We start from the raw sequence: 24,393 nt of genomic DNA, 5'->3' as shown, positions 1-24,393 counted from the left end.
CATGGCTCCCATCATGCATTGCGGTATGAATAAATTATGATCTGAATTGTCTGTTATTTCCTTTCCCTAATTGAATATTCTTTTTGTCACCATTGTTGAGATTCATAGACTGAATCTTGATGTCTGTGTGTGCCTAAAAGAAAGATTTGTTTTATCAGAACAACTTTTAAGAAATCCTTTAGATTATTTCAAAACTTCTGGATCGTATGCTATAGTATCACAGTGATGCTGTGATCAACAATAAAAATTTAAGTCTGAGATTAGACTTTAAATGAGTTCAGTGATTCAGGCAATGTATGATTATGTCAAAACATAAACAACACCACCTGATCAACTTTTCTCTTTGTTCATCTGGCAGTTATAACTCAGATACAACAACCAAGCAAAATCAATTTACAATTTGCAAAATTAACAATTTAAGGGTCAAGAGCCCAACTCAAACAAACACTGATCACCATAACGGTGTCTTAAAAAATTATATTTTCTCCTTCAGTGATTCTGCTTGTTATAATCAGGTGTCTTCAATTATGGTCAATCATCACTCAATTAATCACTTAATTAGATCATTAACTTTAACAATCTTGATTGTTATTTTAACATTCATATTTTAACACTTTAACACTCTTGTGTCTGGAGCCAAATCAACTCCCAGGAGAGTTCATTTAACACTGGAGTTTTTGCTGTGTTTAATATTTATCAGTATTTAATATCAGTAAATTGACTTACAAAAATTTTATTTCCTTTATTTCAAGGCTACTCAAATATAGTGATAAGTTAAAATATACCTTAAATGATTAAGGTATCATTAAAACCTTAAAAAAAAAAAAAAAAAAAAAAATTACTTAGCAGAGGCTGTCTTTTGATATTGTACCTTAACCTTTAAAAGAAACGGTATATATTTGTACCTTTTAATGCTTGGGGACATATATGTACCTTTTTGACCCTCAAAAAGGTACATATATGTACCTTGGGGGACAGAAATGGACTCCTGCTGTACCCCTATTTCTGACAGTGTACAGAATGTGCCTTACAGAAGCAGACATGATCAAATGTTTTTAGCACAAAGGATTATTTTACTTCTGTTACATCATTGTATGTAAAAACGATTTATATAAAATAAAATAAAAACATTGCAATAAAAAATGAGAAACAGCAAAAATAAAAAACATGCAATGACAGACCTAGCAAAATGTCTCTCCATTTTGCAATGCGTAAAAAAAAAAAGTGCTATGCTGAAAACAATGCTTAAACAATGATATCCAGTGATATTCATATGAACATTATGCAAAATAAGGTCTACAACGAGAGACCTTTGATCTCACAGACATTTCTTTATAACAAGTAAAAAAGTTAAAGATACTGGCATCAAGAAGATATGTTCTTTTCCATAAATTGGGATAACTTTCACACAGACTAAAAGGCACACAATATATTGAATATAAGTACTCTTTAACTTTTAAGAAGGCTCAGCAACCCTCTTTCATCCAGCTCCCCCAAAACTAAAACCTGTACTTATGACTTGATTTTTTAATAAAACTTATTTGGTCACAAAAACCACAAATGGGAATAGAGTTGCAGACAATGGAACTTGTAACCCTTCTCTCTCACAAAACCTGTTTATCCTTCACATGAGGTATGGTGTCCAAATTCTTTGAAATGTAAGAACATTTAGATAAATTCAAACCATATTGTATCTCTGCAGAAATAAACATTCAGTATTAAGAGACCACAGCAAAATATCCATCTAAATTATGCCTTTCTGGGCTTTTCTAGTGGACTTACGGAAATACAGGAAGGCCAGAAGAAAGAGACCAAGTATAAAAAGTGTGAAGAGGAGCATAAATGTTACGTATCCCCCATGAGGCATCAGGCGAGTGTCAGGAGCTTCAGCGGGGATCATGTTGGTCAGGTTAAGCATGTAACCTAATGTCCAGCCTGCATCACTGTCTTCTATCTGCAAAAAAAAGAAAGGAGTTATAACACAATGTGTGGCCCCAAAACTATTTTTTTGCAATTAATTTTACTGTAAAAAAAAGTGATTCAGGATTAATAGTATTAATTCATACCTAAACCTACATTAAATGTTTTAAAAATAAATTTTCAACATGTCTTAAGTGTCTAAATACTTTGAAGCCACTGCATTTTTTGATGAGAAATAATTTTTAATTTACACCATGCTTACCTTTTTAATGAAACTGATGTCTTTCCAGTTTTCAGAGGTGAAATTGTATCCGTCTTCCAGAAGGGTGAGTATGTATGTTCCTGAGAAGCAGTATTCTGAAAGGTACTTCTGTTTTACTGATGGATAATTTTCTACAATCTATAAAAGTCAAGCAAGTTCACATTTAGACATCCTGTCCCAACAAAATGCAACCGTTTTAAAACATCTTTCAAAGACAGTAAATAAACCATTTCACCTTTTTCCATGGAGTAGAGCAGTATGTTGCCAGCTTCTGCTTTGTAATAGCTAATGAATCACTGGTCAGATTCAAAAAGTCCATCACAAAGAAAAAAGCAGAAAAAGCCTAGAAAATCAAATAGCATGATTATTAACACTAGTTTTGATTTGAAACCAGCCATTGAAATTTATCCAAACTTACCCCAAATTTTCCATCAACAGAAGGCTGGAAAACCTCATTGAAAGAGCACTGTGAGTAAGCACAACGGCTGGTATTGAAAACCTTTCTGATCGATTGTTGGCACTGAGACCAATTCCCAAACCCCACATGAGCGATATTTCTATTTGGAATGTCCGCTGCTTCCATACAAGGGGTATCGAAGACACTTTGAACTGTCCTGGTGAAGTTATATCCAGGGTGGAAGCAAGGATCCCTTAACTCAATGGGGTCTGTCTTAGGGAAGAAAAAAATATTTAAGAATATAAGATACAATAGTATTAGAGTCAAGTGTGGTCTATATATATTAGGGCTGTCAAAAGATTAATCGCGATTAATCGCATCCAAAATAAAAGTTTGCATTTACATAATATATGTGTGTGTACTCTGTATAATTATTTTGTATATATAAATACACACACATGCATGTATATATTTAAGAAATATTTGCATACATATACTGTATATATTTATATATAATTTATGTTATATATAAATATAAATTTTTTATATATAAATTACACATTTTTCTTAAATATATACAAGCATGTGTGTGTATTTATATATACAAATTTAATTATACACAGTACACACACATATATTATTTAAACACAAACTTTTATTTTGGATGCGATTAATCTTTTGACAGCCCTAATATATATACTTAAAATATGCAGAAAAAAAACTTCAATTAAAAGTTAAATTAAAGTTAAGTTAAATTTGTTTGCTGTAAAATATTTTAATGGCTTTGCAATGTAGGTATCATAAAGTATGTACAGTAAATGCATTAAAATGGTACTGTACACATATTGCCTCAATGCAACACTCAATTCTATACAATATGCAATAGGGGCATTTTAAGTAAGTCTACACCTTTTATTTACATATATATTTATTAAGATTGGACTAGGAAAGGATCGCGACCAGCCCACACAGCTATGGATTCGACACACTTTTTCAATTGCAATGACAAGCATACCTTGCTAGCAGCATGTGCTGACATTAATTTCTTGCCCATAGAAAGCTTGAGAGCTTGGTCCTTTCCGTAACAGAGAAAGCTGTGGGTGTACAGGTGATAATCGTTTCCATACAGCCTAAAGTCAATAGAATTGTCACCCGATTCAATTTCCTGTTGAGGTATGAAGGTTATCTGAGTAGAAGCGCCACCCAGGTCCAGAGCTCCAAGAGTCCCTGTGGGCTGCATGAGAAAAACAGGAGCTGACATTGTTTGTTTCACTGTTCATTCTTATGCTAGATAAGTAATTCACACTGTATTCTGCACTGTAATTCTGTGTGGAGCGGAGCTTTGGGTTAAAAATTACAGATTTGAAATGTTGCTAAACCCTGACGGAAAAAAACAGCATACCTTATTTAGGTTTTGGCTCAGGTAATTGACGGTGATCCATCCAAAAGCTCCCTCCTCTTGGCCAGAAATGATACGAGCTCCCTGGTAGGAGAAGGGGTACTGCTTCAGTGAACTTTCTACCGAGGCCAGTACCTTTTCTGAGGCTGTTTCATCCTCCATCCTTGAGAAAATAGATGTTATTGAACTTCATCTCTAAACAATTAATTGAATGATCATGGCTTAGATTTTTTTTTTATTATTATTTTAATATGTTCCATGAGGTTCACATATATAATTGTGTTGGGTGCAAAACAATGAAAAACAATGATTTCAACCTTCATTCTGACCCCTGTCTGAAATGATCAGTTTGGGCGCCTCTTTTAAAGAGATAGTTCATCCAAAAATGAAAATTCTGTCATAATTTTTTTACTCACCCTGTCAGTTTTTTGTACCAAATCTTTATGAGTTTCTTTATTTTGTTGAAGATATTTTGAAGTCTGTTGGTAACCAGACAGATGGTAGCCACTGACTTCCATAGTATATATTTTTTTCTGTTATGGAAGTCAATGTCTACCATCAACTGTCTCTTACCAACATTCTTTAAAATACATTATTTTGTGTTCAACAGAAGAAAGAAACTCACACAGGTTTGGTACAACTTGAGGGTGAGTAAATGATGACAATTTTCATTTTGGGGTGAACTATCCCTTTAAATCTTGTCAGTAAATGACCACTGTTATGATTGGCTAATGAAATTGCATAGGAAACAGTATCCACGCCCACTCTCTATTGCACGCAAGGAAGTGTTCTGAAAACATATAAAACCGTAATTTACAGACAAAGCATTATGAAATGGTTTACTTTTGATTTGCGATACAGCTGCTGTCAGATCCAATACAGCTGACTGCTTCATCTGTCAATAAAAGTTTCTTTGCGAACTCTCCAATACACTGTGCCTCGTTTACAAAACAACCTGTGGTCAAATTCTCTGAACAAACATATAATCCTCTGACGCGATCCAGGACACCATTCAAAATAAACCATCCACTTGTTTCTGAGGCTGGTATCCTTCTAAAGTCTGTACAGAGACACAAATGAGCTGTTTTAACAGAATGCGTCAAAGTGAACGTTTCTTTAGGCTTCTATTTAGCTTTCCATTTTTCCTCTTCTCGGCAGACTTAAAGGGATAGTACGGCTAAAAATGATATTAAACCCATGATTTACTCACCCTCAAGCCGTTCGAGATGCATATGTCAATCATTTTTCAGACGAACACATTTTCAGTTATTTTAGAAAATGTCTTAGATCTTTCAGTGGTTATAATGTCAAGTTATGGGGTCCACCTCCTTCAAGTCCCAAAAATGTGCATGCATCCTTCACAAAAGTAATCCATCCGGCTCCAGGGGGATAAACTAAGGCCTTCTGAGGGTAATCAGTGCGGTTTTGTCGTAAAAATATACATATTTAATACTTTATAAATGAAAATAACTGGCTTCCGGCAACGGTCAACGCGCGTTCACGGGAGATGGATGCCGGCGTATGACGTAGGACCTAGCGTTGGAAGCGTCGTGACGTAGAACTACTGGTGCATCTTCCTTTGACGCCCGCTCGCGTAACCTTACAGTTTTAAATAAGTTTAAGCATCCAGGGTAGATGCAGACCCGAACCATTTTAAGCCTAATAAAAAACTTAAGTATAGCTAAATCAAATAACTCTTCACGGAAATCCTGAGTGGAGTTTTGTTTTGCTCTGCTCTCTACGTCACGACGCTTCCTACGCTATGTCCTACGTCATACGCCGGCATCCATCTCCCGTGAATGCGCGTCGACCGTTGCTGGAAGCAGTTATTTTCATTTATAAAGTTTTAAATATGTATATTTTTATGACAAAACCGCACAGATTACCCTCAGAAGGCCTTCGTTTATCCCCCTGGAGCCGGATGGATTACTTTTGTAAAGGATGCATGCACATTTTTGGGACTTGAAGGAGGTGGACCCCATAACTTGACATTATAACCACTGAAAGATCTAAGACATTTTCTAAAATAACTGAAAATGTGTTCGTCTGAAAAATGATTGACATATGCATCTCGAACGGCTTGAGGATGAGTAAATCATGGGTTTAATATCATTTTTGGCCGAACTATCCCTTTAAGCGCGTAGAGTAAAGTGAATGGGCATCTGTACACTGTATCCACTGTAGACAGTGTCAGTGATTATAATGGGTTCTATTTGCTTTTGACAAGATGCTCACATCCGGTGTAGGCAAGTGTCAGCCATTAAGTGACTGAACACTAGAGGGCGGGGCCTATGGTACAATGATGTAAAACTATTTGTCGATGTCTTCCTCTGGGAGCAGGCATATGCAAATACATTGGCTCGTGTGACATCACAAGTCCCCCAATATCCAAACAAGCTGTTTTTGGAGCTTTGTTTATAATGAGGAGGATGTTTTTAGCTCTGGAACTTGCATAGGACTATTTTAATAGGACAAATACCTCTTATATGTCAAAAGATCAAAGCAAATTTGATTTCTCATGTCATGACCCCTTTAATAAAATTGTTCAAATAAATCATTTGCATTATATACACTACTGGTCAAAAGTTTGGAATAATTACGATTTTTAATGGTTTTGAAAGTCTCTTATTCTCATCAAGGCTGCAATTATTTGATCAAAAATAAAGTAAAAATAGTAATAATGTGAAATATTATTACAAAATCAAATAACTGTTTTCAATTTCATGTTTTAAAATTTAACATTTAAAAATTATTTTCAAATAAATGCTTTTCTCATCAAATAATCAGGATCAAATAATCCTGTTTTCCACACAAACAAAAAACATTATAAATTATTTAAATAATTGAACACCAAATGAGCATATTAGAATTATTTCTGAAAGATCATGTGACACTGAAGACTGGAGCAATTATGCTGAAAATTCAGCTTTGCCATCACAGAACAAAAATCACAATATTACTGTTTTAATGATATTTTTGATCAAATAAATGCAGCCTTGGTGAGCATAAGAGACTTTTTTCAAAAACATTTTTTTTTTCTTCTTTTCTTAATTCTTAATTATTTCAAACATTTGTCCTGTAGGATAATTACAGAATAAAGACAATTCATCATTGATTTATAAGTCTTTCATATGAGTACTTAGAGTTCTATTCCAAATTATTCTCTAATACCTCCCCTACTCCCTTATTGATTCTTGAGAATATTGAAAAGTGATTACTTGAGCAGTCTCATGCCTGCTGTGGCTCCCAGGTACACAGGGGTTTCTGCGTGTCTGTAAGCAGGTATTATTTGCTTGGCGTCCATCATGCACTCCTGCAGAGATTTGCCAGCCCCTTCTGGATTAGCATTGTAGCTGGAGATGCCTTTGCCTACAGTATGCAAAATGTTGTTGGAAATTATGTGGTGTTGACAAACTACTAAAGGAATAGTAAATTAAACTCCTGACTTTGTCTTTCATGGAATAGCAAAGAAGAAGTTTAGCAGACTGTCTAAACTGCGCTACAATGAAAGTGGATGGGGACCAGGAGCTGCCAAGTAGCATTAGGAAGAACAAAAAGTACCATAAATATATGAATTATTATATATGTATTTTTCAAGACTTCAGAAAGACATATGATAGCTTTGTGTGAGGAAAAGGCTGAAATTCAAGTCGTTATTTAATAAAAATCAGTGACTATGGAAAAAGAGCAGCTTGGACAATCTACTAAATATCTACTTTTTTGTTCCACGGAAGAAAAAGTCACACATAGTGCTTTCAAGTCCTCCTGGAAGTTTGTATTTACGAGTTGGGAAGTTGTGTTTGTGACGTCATGTGCGTTCAAGTCACTTTAGTCTGAGCAAGATGGCGGTGAACCTTATTAAAATACAGTATGGTGCATTTTGCTTTTTAATGTTTTTAATTAATTTATGAAGCCAATGTAAAAATTATTATTACATATTATGTTGTTATATTACAATGCTACTATATTTTTTGCATTGAATTAGCTTATTTTGTTGTAAATAAAAAAGCCTGACAATGTCACTGCTAAATACTGTACATATACAAAAAAAAAAAAGAGTTGCTTTCTTAAAAAGTACAATCAACTTGGATGTTTAAGTCATTTTCAACTTTGAACATTGCTTAAATTATTTTGATGAGTTAAAGAAATGTAAAAACATATGTTGTCATAAGTTATTGACCATTTCATTTTTTACAGTGTATAAAAATTGTGGAATTCCATGACCCGAACTCATAAAGATCGAGGCTTAAAGAAAATCCCAAGCTTCCCACTTGTATTTACGGCTTTGTGGTGGCGTTCATATGCATTCAACTCATAAAAACGATCTTTTCAACATGACTTGAATGCACCAGCAGACTAAATGATTATAGTTTTCATTTTTTAGTTGGACTATCCCTTTCCTGTAGTTAAAAAACACTAATTTATCCAGAATTATTTTTAAGTTTTTCAGTTTTAGTTGAAATCCAATCCAGATCTTGGCCTCTGCAGAGTAAATTAGGGATCATGTACCTTTTACATTGCAGGTGCGTATCTGCCGTACCATGCCTGTGTTGTTCTCCTTCTCGGCAGGCCATTCATAGATAAACACAGAGGTGTGCGAAGAGCCTGCATCCAGAACTATTCCATACTGTCAAGTGAACAGGAACCACTGCATTAGTGAAGTCTGTGCAAATCAAATCTGATTGATTATTAACAACCAGTAAATGGTTCACTCAAAGTGTCAGTCATACCTTGTACTTCTTTGGTAAATGTTTGTTCTGGACGACAGAAATGGACACCATGATGACGAACCCCAGGATGATAAAAAGAGTCAGAAAGATGAACACTGGCTTGTGCCAGGGGCTCTTGACTTTTACTTCTAAAAAGAGATAATAAAGAGAGCAGGTTGACAATTTACACTTATGATAATATTTAACAGCCTCTTTGAATCTTTTTTACAGTGTGAGCTGAAAAAATACGTAAATGTTAACTAAAAAGGACATGTATTTCATATCTGTGTTACAGAACTGTACAGTAGCCTTTTAAATGATTCACAACAGCAATACAGGCTGGTGTCAATAGCATTCAACTCTGCATTCAATGCAATCTATACATCTTGTGTGTTTAAAAAAAAATCTTTTTCAAAATCTATAATGCAGTCTAATAATATTTGTGAAGTACTTTTTGTGTTTTGGTGTGGCTTTTTAGGTGTTAAAAGAAAATAAATCAAACAGTAAAACCCACTGTCATTTTAATGGAAAAACAAACAGGGATTGAAAGCATGATGGCACTGTGTATTCTGCTGGGCATTACAGCTGTCTCCCCACTGTGTATACAATAAAGCCCTCTAAGAGGCCCTTCATTCGTGTTTTAGATTTATGTATTTATTTTACAGATCAGGAGAATGTTCCTTGCTCCAATGAATAACTTTGAAATAAAGAAAATATCCTGTTTGTATTTTCTGTGATGGACAGGACATCTGTCTAGGGTGTTTCCCTGTCTTTAGCCCAAAATGCTGGGATAGGCTTCAGAATTCCCATGAGCATAATGTAGGACAGGCTGCGTGGAGAATGGATGGATGGATTGATAGTTCATTTTGGCTAAATGAATAGGCTAGGGAAAAGTGATTCCAGCAATGAATGTGAATTTTGCGTTCCAAGTGACTAATTCAATTATTTTGGTATGAGATGATTAAAAAAAAGGCTAAATTATATGTTATATAAGTTTATGAAACCTCTGTGATGTTATTATTTTGATTGTTTCATTTATTTAAATCAGCTACCCAACTTTGTACATCAATTAATTCAGCCTATAGGGAGAACAGGGAATGTTGCAGTAATGATTATAGCAACATAAATTTAACCAATTAGAAATGAAATCACTATCATGACCACCTCCCTCATGAGGTCCACACATAATCAAATTCTAAATGATTAACATGAAAAAAAGAAGGAAAAAAACCCACATAATTCTTTCACATTTGTCTCAATTTAATTCGTGATGATCATGTTAAAGGACAAGTTCGGTATTTTACACTTAAAGCCCTGTTTACAGATCGTATCTGATGAAATAGAACGGGTAAGATTAAAATTTGGACACATGCTCCTGTCCCGAGAATTTTAGGTTTATTTCGCTTTCCCCCCCACCCCCACAATGGATGTCTATGTGCACTGGAACATTCATTCCTAAAACACATTAAACTTTCGTTTACAAAGACGTGAAACTCACCGAGTGGTCAGGGGTGTTCACTGGTATGTTCACTCAAAAATCGCTGAAAATGATGCATTCCAACAGGTGTTTTACCATTCGTTGTAAAACTGTGGATCTATTTTTCCAAACGTCTCACACCCGTAGATTCTTCCGTTGAGAGCTTGAATAATAGACACTCCAGCCCAGTTGGTGGCGATAATGCACCTTTGCCAATTGCAAGCAAACCGCTGGCATTTCATTGAATACACAGAAGAAGCAGAAGAAGCAGCGGCGGAGTAATACCGTACCTCACACAGCTCTTTGAATACAAGTCAATGGAGTTGGACAAAAACTACGATAAAACCTGTTGGAATGCATCATTTTCAGCGATTTTTGAGTGAACATACCAGTGAACACCCCTGACCACTCGGTGAGTTTCACGTCTTTGTAAATGAAAGTTTAATGTGTTTTAGGAATGAATGTTCCAGTGCACATAGACATCCATTGTGGGGGTGGGGGGGAAAGCGAAATAAACCTAAAATTCTCGGGACAGGAGCATGTGTCCAAATTTTAATCTTACCCGTTCTATTTCATCAGATACGATCTGTAAACAGGGCTTTAAGTGTAAAATACCGAACTTGTCCTTTAATTAAAGTTCTGGTATAATATAAATCTAATGTATAACATCAGCACAATTTTTTAGAGGCTGATTTGTTCTGGCGTATCCCATTTTCAAGTAAAATATTTAAAATTAATTAAATAAGGGTGGTGATGGGGTATGATGACACAATGAATTGCAAGTAAATCTGATTACATTTGTGCACAAGATTTAAAATGATCATGTTTTCAGTTACTCAAACTCTGCGGCACACATAAAAAAAAAAAAAAACAGATCTCCCCTGCACGCTAATTAGTTTAGGCCTAGATCTATTCCTTGCAAGGCCAATAAAGCAACATCTGATAAGGTTTGCTGAAAAGGACAGGTTCGCATGATTTCATGCAATTAAGCGGAAAGTAGTTACAAATAAATGCCAGGATTTAAGCATTTCAATCCGCGCGCCTTGCTGCGCTTTTCACCTACCAGTACACATCAGGACAAGCGCAGGGCGTTTAACCGCGGAGAACGGTGTGTCAACGACTGTCGAGGTTTGTGTGGTAAGTCCCAGTGAACTGAGTGTTAACCGATTCCTACCCACTTTTCAGTATCAAGAATCAGTACCAGGATTTCAATATTTGAGTAACGACTAATCACACCTGTGAGCGTAACTGCAGCTTTGCTTGGTAAGAATATGCGTGTGGTTTTGGGGAAACCCCCATTGTGCATGTGGAGCCATGCAGGCTTGCAGTGACGTCACGGGCGGCAGTGAGCGGAATTCCCTAGTGCAGTGAGTCGTGCACTCGTTTTGGAAGTGAATCACTTTAGAGAACCTGTGTGTGAGCTGCATACAGATCTGTCTCAGGAACTGAAGCTTCTGTCTGGCATGCAAGTCAGTGGCATCCAAGTGTTTGGGAAGCATTAAAGTTCTGAAGACTGTAAAGCATGGACAAACTATTTTTTTTTTTCAGAATTAAATTTTTCTTAAAATGCATACAGTAGGCTATATAGAGATACAGAAATAACTCACTTTTAAATACCCACTTTCCTTCATTCACTGCATGTAGCAGCATATGTTATTTTCCAGACCAAATAGCTCAGCTGTTGTTCCCTAAGCTCAACCAATAGATTAAAATTCAGTTTAAATTCCAGTCTGTTTCTCTGAAGATCTGGAATATACAGCAAATAATTCATTTTATGACAGTTTTATGTCATCTTTATAGCTCAACAGCCTCATTCCTTTATGGAAAAGAAATTCCCAGGATATTCCTCATAAATTCACCCTTTGTGTTTCAGAGAAGTGAATGCAATGAGGGCAAGTCGATTTTGTGTATTCCCTACTAGAACAGCAGTGCTTTTTGTTCGGGAAAATAGAATCTGCTGCATAAATGCAGTGCATGAAGAGAAGTGGTCAGATTTAAACGTACAGTAATTTTTTTCGCCGCTAGGGGTCGCTAGCCTCTTACAATAACAAAGGCGTAGTTTGATGACGCACCATTTGCTAAGAATTGTGGATCTTGTCGTCAACGTCAAGCCGACCGATCTAATAATGTTTATGGATGAGTAAATACATTGATGTTTTTATCATGACTGTGATCAGTTCGGGATTGCTAAGAGACAGCTATCAGCTCCACACGCGACGCGAGTCCCGCGGATATAAAAGGAATATGGACATTTCATACTACCAAACTACACGCAAGTGCAGAATTATAACTCACAGGTCAGTTTATTAGACAAATTAAACTTGTGAGGTAACGCAGCGCTGTTTCACCTGGTCTAACATTACATTAGCACACTAAACTGCATTTGAATCTGTTGAAAAGTATGTGTTAGTTTGTCTGTATGAGACTAGCAGTAAGCTAGATCAACATTAGAATAACATACAGATCATATTCTAACATTTTATCATTGTTGAACTATATGAAGAAGGTCGCAAGACCGAAAGCTTGCTAATAAATTGATCTTTGCACAGTGTTTGAGTGTGCGGCTGCTGTATTTGTACAATTTTCATTGATGATTTAGTTTAGCAGCACCTCACTACAAGACTCTATTGACGGATGAGCGGTGGCTTTTTCTATCATTGTTGAACTATATAACATTGATTAGTTTTATGTAAATGTGCTCACCTGTTTAATAAAGTACATGTAGGAGCGGTGAAGTATCGGACGTGGAGCTCTCGTTTATATACTGTCTATGGGAGCTCTAGGCATCTCGAAAACACAGCGCTGATATTGATTCTCGTTTTAGTTCTCCCTTTTTATCCAAAGTCTACTTGCCATGGTCCATAATGTTTGAACGAAACAACAACAGCGTGCAGATAGACATTGCGAACTACTCTGTCACCTTGGTTACTATCAGAAAGCTTTGGTTGCTATGGCAATACGAGCAGAAACCAGGGACAACGCGGATATGACGCCATCAAAACGGAAATAAAGAAACGTGAAGTGTCTTCTAATTAAATTACAAATTTCTCCTGGTTTGAAAGTTGTTGGAAACAGTCGGGATAATGTAAGTACACAACTAAAAAAAATATATAATATAGATATAGTGATTTTTGCTATTTTTAAAGCAAAGAAGTTACATATTGTGCCTTTAAGAATACAGTTCACTTTCCGTAAGAGACATAAGGTCATACGGGTTTGGAACAACACGAGAGTGATTAAATAATTATGCTGTTATCCAGAACAAACTATGTTGTTCTCTTTACAAGATATTCCACCCAAATATTTTACTCAGTGCATCAGGGTCTTTTATTGTCCTGAGAAGTCTCATATGGAAAGTGATCAGTCTCTGTCTTTTTTAAGTGTTATTTCAGGTTCCTTATTGTTGGTTTCCTTCCCTGAACTGAATGCCTGTTTGTGTTTGGAAAATCTGCCGTGTTGCCTGGACACAATGAAAACACTCATTGTTAGATTAGAGGGTTGGTGAGATTTTTTTATTTTTTTATGTAGTCTCTTATGCCCACCAAGGCTGCATTTATTTAAACATAATACAGCAAAACAGTAATATAGTTTAAACAGTAATATATTTTAAAATATAATTTATTCCAGTGATTGCAAAACTGCCATTACTTCTGTCGTCAGTGTCACATGATCCTTCAGAAATCATTGTAATATGCTGATTTGGTGCTCAAGAAACATATTATTATCATTGATGAAAACAGCAGTTATGCTTAATTCTTTGAGTTTTTTTGTTGCAAGATTCTTTGATGAATAATTTCAAAAGAACAGCATTTATCTGAAAAAAGTGTAACTTTATTAGGCCTGGTGTGCATCTTGAGACAAAACAATGGCACTGACACATTTTAATATATGTCAGTGCAAGTTGCTTTCAGTTAAAACAGCTCAAACATGCATTTTAGTCTTGGACTAGGTTTAGGTCTTGTCTGTGAAATCGGGGGTAAATGTCTTACTGTCACTTACAAACAATTGAATGCATCAATTTCAAGTATTAACTACTTTTGAATGCTAGCCTGGTCTTATTTAACTGTTGCTATCTATTGTACAATGTAAAGGGAGCAAAGAAACACTGCTAAGTGTCCAAAGTCACATCAATATAAGACTGGTCTGTTTATGTAAGACTTAGCAGACTGAGCAGATTTTGCACAGAATTAAACATATGTTATAAGTCATATTGCACAAAACCGAAAACAGCTGAACAGTTTGGAGTTCTTAAACACAGAAGAGCATTGGTTGTAAGCAGCTATCAAATTGCTATAAGAACTGTCTGATTTACCGAGAACTTAAATTTACATCCTTGTGATAGTTAAAGTCAGAGGAAATCCATGGTAAATTAACCATGGATGATGACCTACAGTACATATTACATTAGGACTGAACAGCCCAGTTTTATTGCTCTGAAAACTAAGATTAACATTAGCCTCTGTGTTTTTCATGCATGATTTTGCAGTATTCTTATTATTTTATGCAGTCCTACACTCTCAGAAAAAAAGGTACAAAAGGTACCTTTGAGGGACTAATATGTACTCTTTAGGTACAAAAGTGTACCTTTTGAAAAGGTACCACCACAGCGACAGCTTTTGTACCTTTTGTTCTGAGAGTGTATCAAATTTAAAACTTTGGTAATACGTTTAAAAATCCCTTATAGCGCAACCCCTTTACATTTGGAAAATGCTTTTCACTTCTGATCAAGTCATCCTCTATTTTCTTTTCAGGCCTCTTGGGAATGTTGCTTGACAGGACAGAACGTATAGATTGCCGAAGAAAAACATAAGAACCGCTGTTATGCTTACAAAATAACATTAGAACCAAACAGCTCAATCAGTGGTCTTTTGTGGACAAACACTCTTCTACACTGTGTTTATTGCATTCTTCCAGGCAGAAAAAATGCATCACCTCAGAGCTGTACTGCAAAAAGTTTATGCCAAATTCAAGTTGTTACTGATAGAGACAGTGGCCAAAAACAACCTTTGGCTCCAGTGGCGTGTTGCTTGCCTTAACAGAACGTTATTACAAAACTATGAGTTGCATTTCCTCTTGAGAAAAGGGAAACACAAACAAAAAAGGTTTCTTTGTGAAATGATGTTTGTATAGCAACCTATGTCTCAGCTGTGAATCTTTTATTGACTTGAACGCAAGAGATACGTCAGAGCACACTCATGCTCTCAAGTAAACAGACTTTCTTTCTATCTCCGGTGTTTCTCTAAAGTCCTCCATAGATCAGCCATAATTGAGACAATGTCGTCATATACTAAATCCTTTGAAAGCATAGTAGCACAAACAGTTTTCATTATGTCTCAGACTGAAGAGTCACTGTAGTCTAAATCTGTGACTAAACGTGTTACATCAGGTTTAATATCTTCTCTGTAAGGTTCACCTGCACTAACATGCCTTAGGTACCTGAGTAAGTTTATATGAGGTAATCCAAGTCAATGTGACACTCTTGAGACAAGGCAAATAATGATACGTGTTACTTCACACCTTACATAGAAAACTCTGACAGTGGTTCTTGCAAAACGTTCGTGAGAAAGCATGACATCAAAGGTGTCAAGTTGTGATGTCTTTGGGTTGTTTTGTGTTAGTATGTATCAAATGCACAGTAGCTTTTCTTTCAAACAATGAAAGAATGAAATTCTATTCCTCATTCAAATGTGATTTACATTACAAAAAAAAACCCAGTACCTGGATTATCTGTAAAAAGCTATCTGATAGCATAAAATGGCATTGTGATATAAACGTTTTTTCTTCATGAGTTTGTAGGATTTGTAAGTCACTACAACATATTCTATACTAGGGCTGTCACTTTAGCGTGTTAAAGTGGTGCGATTAGTTATGGAACCAATTAATCTGAGCAACACACAAAGGTGTTTCATTACTGAATGTCCTCGTCAGAGCTCATTTCCCAGCACATTCATGATCTCAAACAAATTCTTAAAACTATCATTTTCAACATCTTCAAAATCAATATTTTGATCGCTGACAGCTTCTTCACCAGATCCACCATCAGTGACACTAATATTTGATTGCGTTCAGTACTCGGTCTGAGCCATTTCAAGTTTTGCTGATGATATTTCCTATTCTTTTGTTTTCTGCCTGCGGTGACAATGAGTGAAACGTCACTTCATCATTGTGTATCAGACATTGCCACTAGGGCTGTCACTTTACGTTCGAAAATCGATTGCACAATCGATCGGACCAACCAACGCAAGTTTCGAAAACGAAAATAGGGAATCGATTTTAACGGTCTTTTCTCGGAGCGCGTCCAGCTCGTCATGTTATGCCCGCAGCGAACGCGCGTCATTTGCAACTGCAGGCTCTGACAAACACGCATAACAGCAATGATCCTTCTGCATAATGTGTCTCTTTTTACTACAAAACTGTGAATTTTCCCGGTATTCAGACAGTCTCATGCATTCAGATACAGATTCGGGCAACGGTCTATCGCCTACGTAGACGAAATTTGTTTGACATTTCTAATCGTAAACACAGCCATGTTGAAGACTAAGGTAATGTTTTTCATATATGCTGCTATGGCAGTCCACTCTGCTTATTGCTTTTCGAGAATGTTGCACTAGTCATTGTGCGCGAAACTTCACGCCAATAAATCATCAGAAATATTGCTGACTTGTGCGTGTCAGGCGCGGCGCGCCCTCTTTACGTTCGTTCTAATGCCAGTTAGTTGTCCGTGGATTTGCCCATATTTGGCATTTTATTTTTCAATTTTCGATTTTACAATCGATTCAATGAACACTTATGTCTCAAAAATCAAACAGGATTTTTTCACAAAAGTGACAGCCCTAATTGCCACCTTGTAAAGGTAAACTCCACTTATTCAGTCATTAAAGATTCAATAATAGTTGTGCAGAAAAAAATATACTTACACTGTTAAACTTTCAAACAGCCATAAAGATGAATGAATGAGCTGTTTGAATGAATAGGTTGAATGAATGACTGAATGACTCACTGATTGCCGCCACCTACTTGCAGTTTTAGTTTAATATTTAGAGTATCATTTCATGGTAACACTTTAAGGTTTCATTAGTTCACTATAGTTAACATGAACTAAGAATTAACAATACTTCTACAGCATTTGTTAATCTTATTAATGTTAATTTTAACATTTACTAATACATTACGGAAATCAAATGCTGTATTAACATTAGTTAATGTACTGTAAACTAACATGAACAAACAATGAACAATTTTATTTTTACTAATTTAACATTAACAAAGATAAATATAATAAATATGGTAACAAATGTATTGCTCATCGTTAGTTCATACATTAACTAAAGTTAACAAATGAGTTAAGTGTTACCCGTTTCATTTTTCATTCATATGCTATTCATGTCACCTCTGAGCTTCATTAAACAGCCTGTGGAAATATACCTAAATTTCATATTTTAAAATATTATTTGAAATGAATTCAACATGAAAGGTAAAATTCTTATTATTTAATAAAAATGAATGAAATATTTATTTTTTATTAAAATATGTCGTCAGTAAAGGGAGATGTTTTTGCCTTTCAAAATTGTGTAATTTTTGCATCTGCCAACAGGGAAGTATATGCTAAGATGTGATTTATGAAGCAGACTGGACGATAAACACTAATTGGAAACGAACTCTCATGCTGACAGGTGTGAAGCCCACATACAGCGCCTTTCGCCAAAAGTAAGTGGTGTGAATAAATAACATGGCCTGATCCAGAGCTTACACTAATGAGACCCTGTAATATCTCGTCATAACAAGTATTTTTGACCTCACTGTAGCCTTTTAGCTAGCAGTCATTCAAGACTTATAATGCTTTTCCATTGAGTGTACATTTCCCATTCATCCATGTGTAATGCTTTTCTTAGAGAGAAAATAAAATAAACTGTGCCTTTCTTGCCACTTTACTATGCTATCTAATAAAGTCCATTTGAAAGCAATCAGACTGTTTTTATGTGAGAGCCAAGAAGCCTCTTTAGATGACACATTATGAGGTTCATTCAGTCTTATGAACTGAGAAATGAGTCAACTGAAAGTGTCTGGTTTAGCGGTTTAGAAAACTTGCACTCAGAATTTCCATAAGAGAGAATTGCTTTTGTCACACCCATGTTTGAAGCGCGTGCCAGTGTGATCTTTTGGTTAACATGGGCTTGTCAGCACAAACACATGTCTGAGAAGGACAGATTCCCAGCAGATGTCTTCCAATAACCATCTTTGGAGGAGAGACATGCCAATGCAAACTCTTAGTGTTCTTCTTTAGCGTTACGGTTTGTGGAAAGTTAAGATCTGAGCTTTGATCTCAATAATAAACCAAGATAAGGATGTTTTTGTCATAACAGGAAAGGCTTAACTATGGCATCCATTTTTGTTGTTTTTAGGAGACTATGTAAAGTTCTACACAACTACACACCATCTTATTTCCTCTGCGTATTAAATGACCTTGTAAAGTGTGATGTATACATTTCAGCACCTCAGAAATATACAGGACAGTCTTCCTCCACGAGTTTGTTCAGTCAAAAAAGGATGTTTATTTCAACTGCTGTGAGCTGTTTTGTGGTTAGAGGAAGTGAGCGTGTCTGTGTTCCAGTTGTGAAATGACTAATGACTATAGAACATCCCATATAGTTTTAAAACTAGTATTACTTAATGAACAATACTGTCCAGAAATGTATTGCTAATATAAAAGTTACAAAAATATATAATATTTTTGGCCTTTTTTTAACATAATTGTCGATCTAAATATTTTTATATAAATATTATTGTTTTTTAAATAATAGATTTATGTATATATTTATATGCATTAATGTATTTTAAGATTGGAAATCGTTTTTTGTTAACCTTTGAAGTACATTGTGTAATATGTGGGTTTAAATAAATATATTTTAAATCTAAAATCCATAAAGTCAGCATGAAACGGAAGTCACTATAGTCTTTTCTTCCCTATTGTGACGTACACCCGAGTGAAGCGGCTTTTCGAACAAGAAAGAATGTAGGGCGGGACTTGACTGTGTCCATCAGGAATGGATTGGATAATTGAATCGTTATAGTTTGCTTTTGCTGTGATCTATGTGATTGACAGGTTGTCCCGCCCACACACCAGTGAACGCATCATCAGAGAAGACAAGAGGGTAACACTTTATTTTGATGGTCCCTTTTGAACATTCTGTTGACTATAAGTAACTTTGCAACTACATGTCAACTAAGTCTTATTAGAATATTAGTATACTGTCTGCTTAATACCTGCTAACTCTTTATTGATGGTCCTCCAACAGACATTCTACTGACTATAAGTAACTTTGCACCTACATGTCAACTTATTCTTACCCTACCAGTCTACTACTAACACTCTAATAAGAGTTAGTAGACATGTAGGTGCAAGTTACTTATGGTCAACAGAATGTGTTAAAGGGACCATCAAAATTAAGTGAAACCGAGAAGAGATGTTGTAAGAGGAAGGGGAATTGTTTTTGATTAAAGATTACAAGGGCACATACACTCTGCTTACAAACAAATTAGTTACATTTTGAGTGACACGCAAACATCTCAGCACACAAACCAAAGGAAGCCTAATTGTGAAAGAGAATAATATGTCCTCACAATTATCATTAATCTCTGACAACAAGAAACATATTTCCTTCACTGTGGCATCTTTCTCCATTCAAACCTGACCAGTCAAGCCCGAGCAGAAATATATTGCATGTAATTTTCCTGTATTAGAATGTAGTCCAAGATACTTTTTTTAATCATAGTTTTCATTGCTCAGTCATTTCCATTTCTTAACCACCCACTCAAATGCATGTCTTCAATGCAGTTGTGTGAAGAAATGCTTGCAATCTGTTTGAGCATGTCAGTGATTTTGATTGATTCATTTAAAGTTAAATAAGAAAGCGCAGCATTCTAGAGAGACGCTGGAGGACACATAATATGTGCTTTTCCTGGCAGTCAAATTGGCCTTGAGCAAAATATTTAATTAAGAAGGAAAGTTTAGTCAGTTGCGATTGCTCTTTGCAGAGTCATTAAAGGGTTACTCCACTTTTTTTGGAAATAGGCTCATTTTACAACTCCCCCAGAGTTAAACAGTTGAGTTTTACCGTTTTCGAATCCATTTAGCCGATCTCCGGGTCTGGCGGCACTTTTAGCATAGCTTAGCATAGATCATTGAATCGGACAAGACCATTAGCATCTCTCTCAAAAAAATGACCAAAGAGTTTCGATATTTTTCCTATTTAAAACTTGACTCTTCTGTAGTTACATCGTGTACTAAGACCGATGTAAAATGTAAAGTTGCGATTTTCTAGGCTGATATGGCTAGGAACAATACTCTCATTCCTGCGTAATAATCAAGAAACTTTGCGTCACATCATTACGCCTGCTGCACTCATGGTACGGCAGCAAAGTTTCTGCTTTTTCTGCTTTACATTTTCCATCGGTCTTAGTACACGATGTAACTACAGAAGAGTCAAGTTTTAAATATGAAAAATATCGAAACTCTTTGGTCATTTTTTTGAGAGAGAAGCATCTTTAGCGACCATTAGCAAATGGTCTTGTCTGATTCAATGATGTATGCTAAGCTATGCTAAAAGTGCCGCCAGACCCGGAGATCGGCTGAATGGATTCGAAAACGGTAAAACTCAACTGTTTAACTCTGGGGGAGTTGTAAAATGAGCCTATTTCCAGACAAAGTGGAGTATCCCTTTAATTTGTGTTACAGATGTATTGTAATTCCACATTTACTTTATCTATTAATTGATTTACATTATCATTTTAAAAATACACATCAGATTGAATTATCAGAGACTTTCCGTCTTTCAAAAATTAGACTTTGTTTTATTTTGCAGCCAACTAAAATACAAGCACAAGTTGTATTATGTGCCCTAACTTGTAAATTTGAACCGAAACCTAATTGATGTTAATCAGCTTTTAGTGAGTGGTTTGTGGTTGGTGATCATTTGAATTTCCAGTAAAGATTACATGTTACTGATTAGTAAGCTTACATTTTGTCAATAATTCACATCTTCTACTTTCATGTTTGAAAAGGTACAATTGTCAGATGGACAGTAAGTCTCAGAACAACTTTTTAACGGCTTTTATTCATTACTGTGCAGATGTCATTTAATAGTTTTAATTAATTTATTTAAAATTTCTAAATGTTTCTCTTCATAGATTTTAAATCTAGCACAGTTTGTCTATGACAAATGTTCTCACGGATAGTGTCATGAGAAGACCGCATCTGAGGACAGCTTAAAGATTGATGTCACACTCAACCCACGTATCAGTCATTGAGATGTCAATAACGTGCGAGTATAGAGCCCTTTAGCTTCACATGCCATTTACAATGACACGCAATATACCACATGAAGAAACCATTTTGCATGCAACATTTTCCTATATGTCCTATAGTTCACCTCAAATTGAAATAAGTACTTAAAAAGAATAAGTGTTCCTTTATTTGTTATCTCTACTCTTTATAAAACAAACTCCACTTTTGAAAAGCCTGTCTTGTCCAAAGATGCGTTGGATTTTTGAAGTATAGCCCTTTAAATAAAAGGGAATTACTTCAGTTGCTTCTAAAAGAGGCCCCGTGTGCGGGAGGGCTGGGACTTCCTCAACTGCATGACTGGAATAATGACGAACATCTCTGACCTTGTTGTGTCAGCTATACAGGAAGTTTAGTTTGCTCAAGGCACTTAGTGGAAGACGGTGAGTACATGTTTTCTCATTTTAGCATGAGAAAGAAACAGAACTTCTCCTATCGAAAGCATTTCTGTAATTCCTTGCCTCGTGCAAGAATGCAAAACTCCATGAGACATACTGCAGCTCTAACTAACTAACTAAATCATTTTTTTGTCATGGTAACACGTGGGATGTTTTGTCAGTTACCAGATGGCCTGTCCACTCTCAGGAAGAAATCCTTCGGTGTTATGTAATCTTTCTCTCTCTCTTCCTGATGCTGCCTCGGCACTCTCAGTCCTGCACAAACTCTCTGCTAAAGCTGTTAGATGGACGCCAGATGCTGAAACCTGATGCTTCAGACGACCAAGCAGCCTGCAGGCGATTGCTGTATTTTTTTTTTTATCTCCCTTTATTTACATTACTTATTTATTTGCATGTCTAAGCCAAATATAGTGCAATATCTCAGAACAATGGTTGATTATCCTGATCTACAATAGTGCTTCTTAGGTTGTAAATATGATGCATTAACTTTTGAACTGTTTTACAGGCAGTCAAACAGTTAATAAAAAAACAGCATGCTTCAAAGAACATTTTAAAGCCTTTTAGGAGAACCTTTTGGGGCGTATGATGCCTTTTTGGAGTTTCCATTGAGATCATGTCACTGATTTAAGCTGCAAAATGCTAATCATGTCATTTGAATCACTAGTTAATTAGTTGGTTCAGCGAACAACAGATATTTAATAAAAAGCATGTAGGAGACTAAAAAACATAGAATTCCTGAACTATCTGCCCAAAGTAACACACAAAGATGAATAAATGACCACTCATTCATATCTAAGTACTTGTGAGTACTACTATCTTTTCTTTAGAAAGCTTGATTTAGAGCAAAAAACACTAAATCAGATCATTTTGAGTATATTTCCAGTTCCAAATAATGTGATCCAAACATTTTCCTGAAGTTCTGTACTTCTTGCTCATTCCTTCCTTTGTCCACTAAATTACATCCTGCCCTGCATGAACCCAAATGGTGAAGTGTGAGTTCATATTGTCATAGACTCACCTTCTTGTTCATCCATGAATGCAGCGACCTATTATCCTCTCTCTCTTTCTCTCTCGCCCTCTTTCAGACTCGACCCAGCTCTCAAAGTGCTGTTTCGGGTGTTTGGCTCGGCTCTCTTAGAGGGTCTTTCCCATCCTTGAGGTTCTTTATAAGGCTGGGGGCATGAGTGGGCGGGCCAGTCGCCAAGCTTTCTCCCTCCCTCCGCCACCAACCATGTTAACGATCTGCCTGTTACCTCTCTCTTCTCAACTGTGGGTGTGTGAGAAAGAAACAAAGACGCTGACAAAGAGTGTGTGTGTGTGTACATGAGAGAGAGATAAACAGAGAGAGCTTACCTTACAGTATTATTATTCACACTCTTCCCTCACTAACCGTGTTTGTACCACTTTTGTCAGAGCTCTGACCAGAAACAAAGACATTTTTGTTTCTCTCTGGGTTACAACTAGCTCTGTTACAGCCCTTGGTAGTTCTAAAAAAACATCAACACACAACAAAAGCCATGTTTTGTTCTCTTCTGTTTGTGTCTGGGTCTTTCACACAGGTGATCGCCTGGGGACAGAAAGAAGTGTTGGTTGATAGGATATTAATAATGATATCTTTAGGATGTGAAAAATAAAAGGCTTATTTAGGCTCATCTTGTGTATTACAGTATATAAATGCAGGGATGTTCACTTAAATGCAACTTTCATTGTATGAAAAATAGTTGCTGACATTCTGCTAAATAAATCCTTTTGTATTCTACAGAAGAAAGAAAGTCGTGGATTTTAAATTGTTTTTATTTTACATCTGCATCTGAAAGCTATAGGGAACATGATGTATTTTTGCAAAGTATTTTTTTTTTAAATTGATTGTATTGTGTTTAATAATGAAATAATAGTAACAAATAAGATCAAATAAATTAATATAAATATTAAAATGTGAATAATATAAATGATAATATTATGTGTATTATTGTATTCTTACCAGGTTCAGGCTGTCTGAAAAACTCTTCTGATATTTGGACTAATTAAAATTTGAGCCTGCAGTTTTGAAGAAAAAGGGGATGTTGGAAAAATATATGTATACAAGAGAGACGTTTGTACAGCATTTTCACTTCCTCAACCAATGGAACTGATTGACATGAATTTTAAGAAGGTATGCATGCAAGAGAACAATTATGTTGCAGTTTACTGCAAAGAGAAAATAGTTTTTTGTTCTAAAATCTTGAAAGAACATGTGCAGCTTCCCTGAGATCAGCCGCTCCTAATTAAAGCGATAGTTCACCCAAAATGAACGTCTTCATTTCCGTGTTGTTTTATGTTGTGTCTGATTCCCCATTCACTTTCACTGCCTTTTTCCAGACAATGTAAGCAAATTGCGACTATCGTTGCCATTCTGCTTTCTTCTTTTGGGAATAAAGAAAGTCATATGAGTTATGAGTAAAAGATGACAGAATGTTCATTTTGGGTAAACTGTTCCTTTAAATGGGCAGA

At 35.8% G+C, this 24,393-nt stretch overlaps 1 protein-coding gene across 3 annotated transcripts; it reads right to left on the bottom strand.

The window, feature by feature from the left end:
* Positions 1-1,057: 1,057 nt before the first annotated feature.
* On the bottom strand, positions 1,058-23,182 carry entpd1 (ectonucleoside triphosphate diphosphohydrolase 1). 3 transcript variants are annotated; one of them, XM_081392349.1, is made up of 10 exons: positions 22,922-23,182; positions 8,709-8,836; positions 8,488-8,605; positions 7,197-7,347; positions 3,982-4,141; positions 3,595-3,813; positions 2,601-2,852; positions 2,418-2,525; positions 2,183-2,320; positions 1,058-1,954 (listed from the first exon to the last, which is right to left on the bottom strand). In XM_081392349.1, exons 1-10 carry the CDS (start codon positions 22,935-22,937, stop codon positions 1,745-1,747), a joined length of 1,500 nt encoding a protein of 499 aa, XP_081248475.1. In that variant the 5' UTR covers positions 22,938-23,182; the 3' UTR covers positions 1,058-1,744. The 3 variants fall into 3 exon arrangements, with proteins under 3 accessions (XP_081248475.1, XP_081248476.1, XP_081248477.1); XM_081392350.1 differs by lacking the exon at positions 22,922-23,182 and adding an exon at positions 11,228-11,408; XM_081392351.1 differs by lacking the exon at positions 22,922-23,182 and adding an exon at positions 10,186-10,230.
* Positions 23,183-24,393: the final 1,211 nt, after the last annotated feature.

The sequence above is a fragment of the Scardinius erythrophthalmus genome, assembly GCF_964197995.2.
Source record: "Scardinius erythrophthalmus genome assembly, chromosome: 18".
Classification (NCBI taxonomy): domain Eukaryota; kingdom Metazoa; phylum Chordata; class Actinopteri; order Cypriniformes; family Leuciscidae; genus Scardinius; species Scardinius erythrophthalmus.
The sequence above is the reverse complement of the archived record's forward strand: the minus strand, read 5'-3'. Positions and strand labels throughout refer to the sequence as shown.

What these genes read in the sequence shown, in the direction of transcription:
- entpd1 (XM_081392349.1), bottom strand. An exon ending in TGAGCCAAAACCTAAATAAG is followed by an intron (nt 3,814 to 3,981) that starts GTATGCTGTTTT and finishes TTTCTCATGCAG; the next exon opens with CCCACAGGGACTCTTGGAGC. An exon ending in CTGTTGATGGAAAATTTGGG is followed by an intron (nt 2,526 to 2,600) that starts GTAAGTTTGGAT and finishes TTGATTTTCTAG; the next exon opens with GCTTTTTCTGCTTTTTTCTT.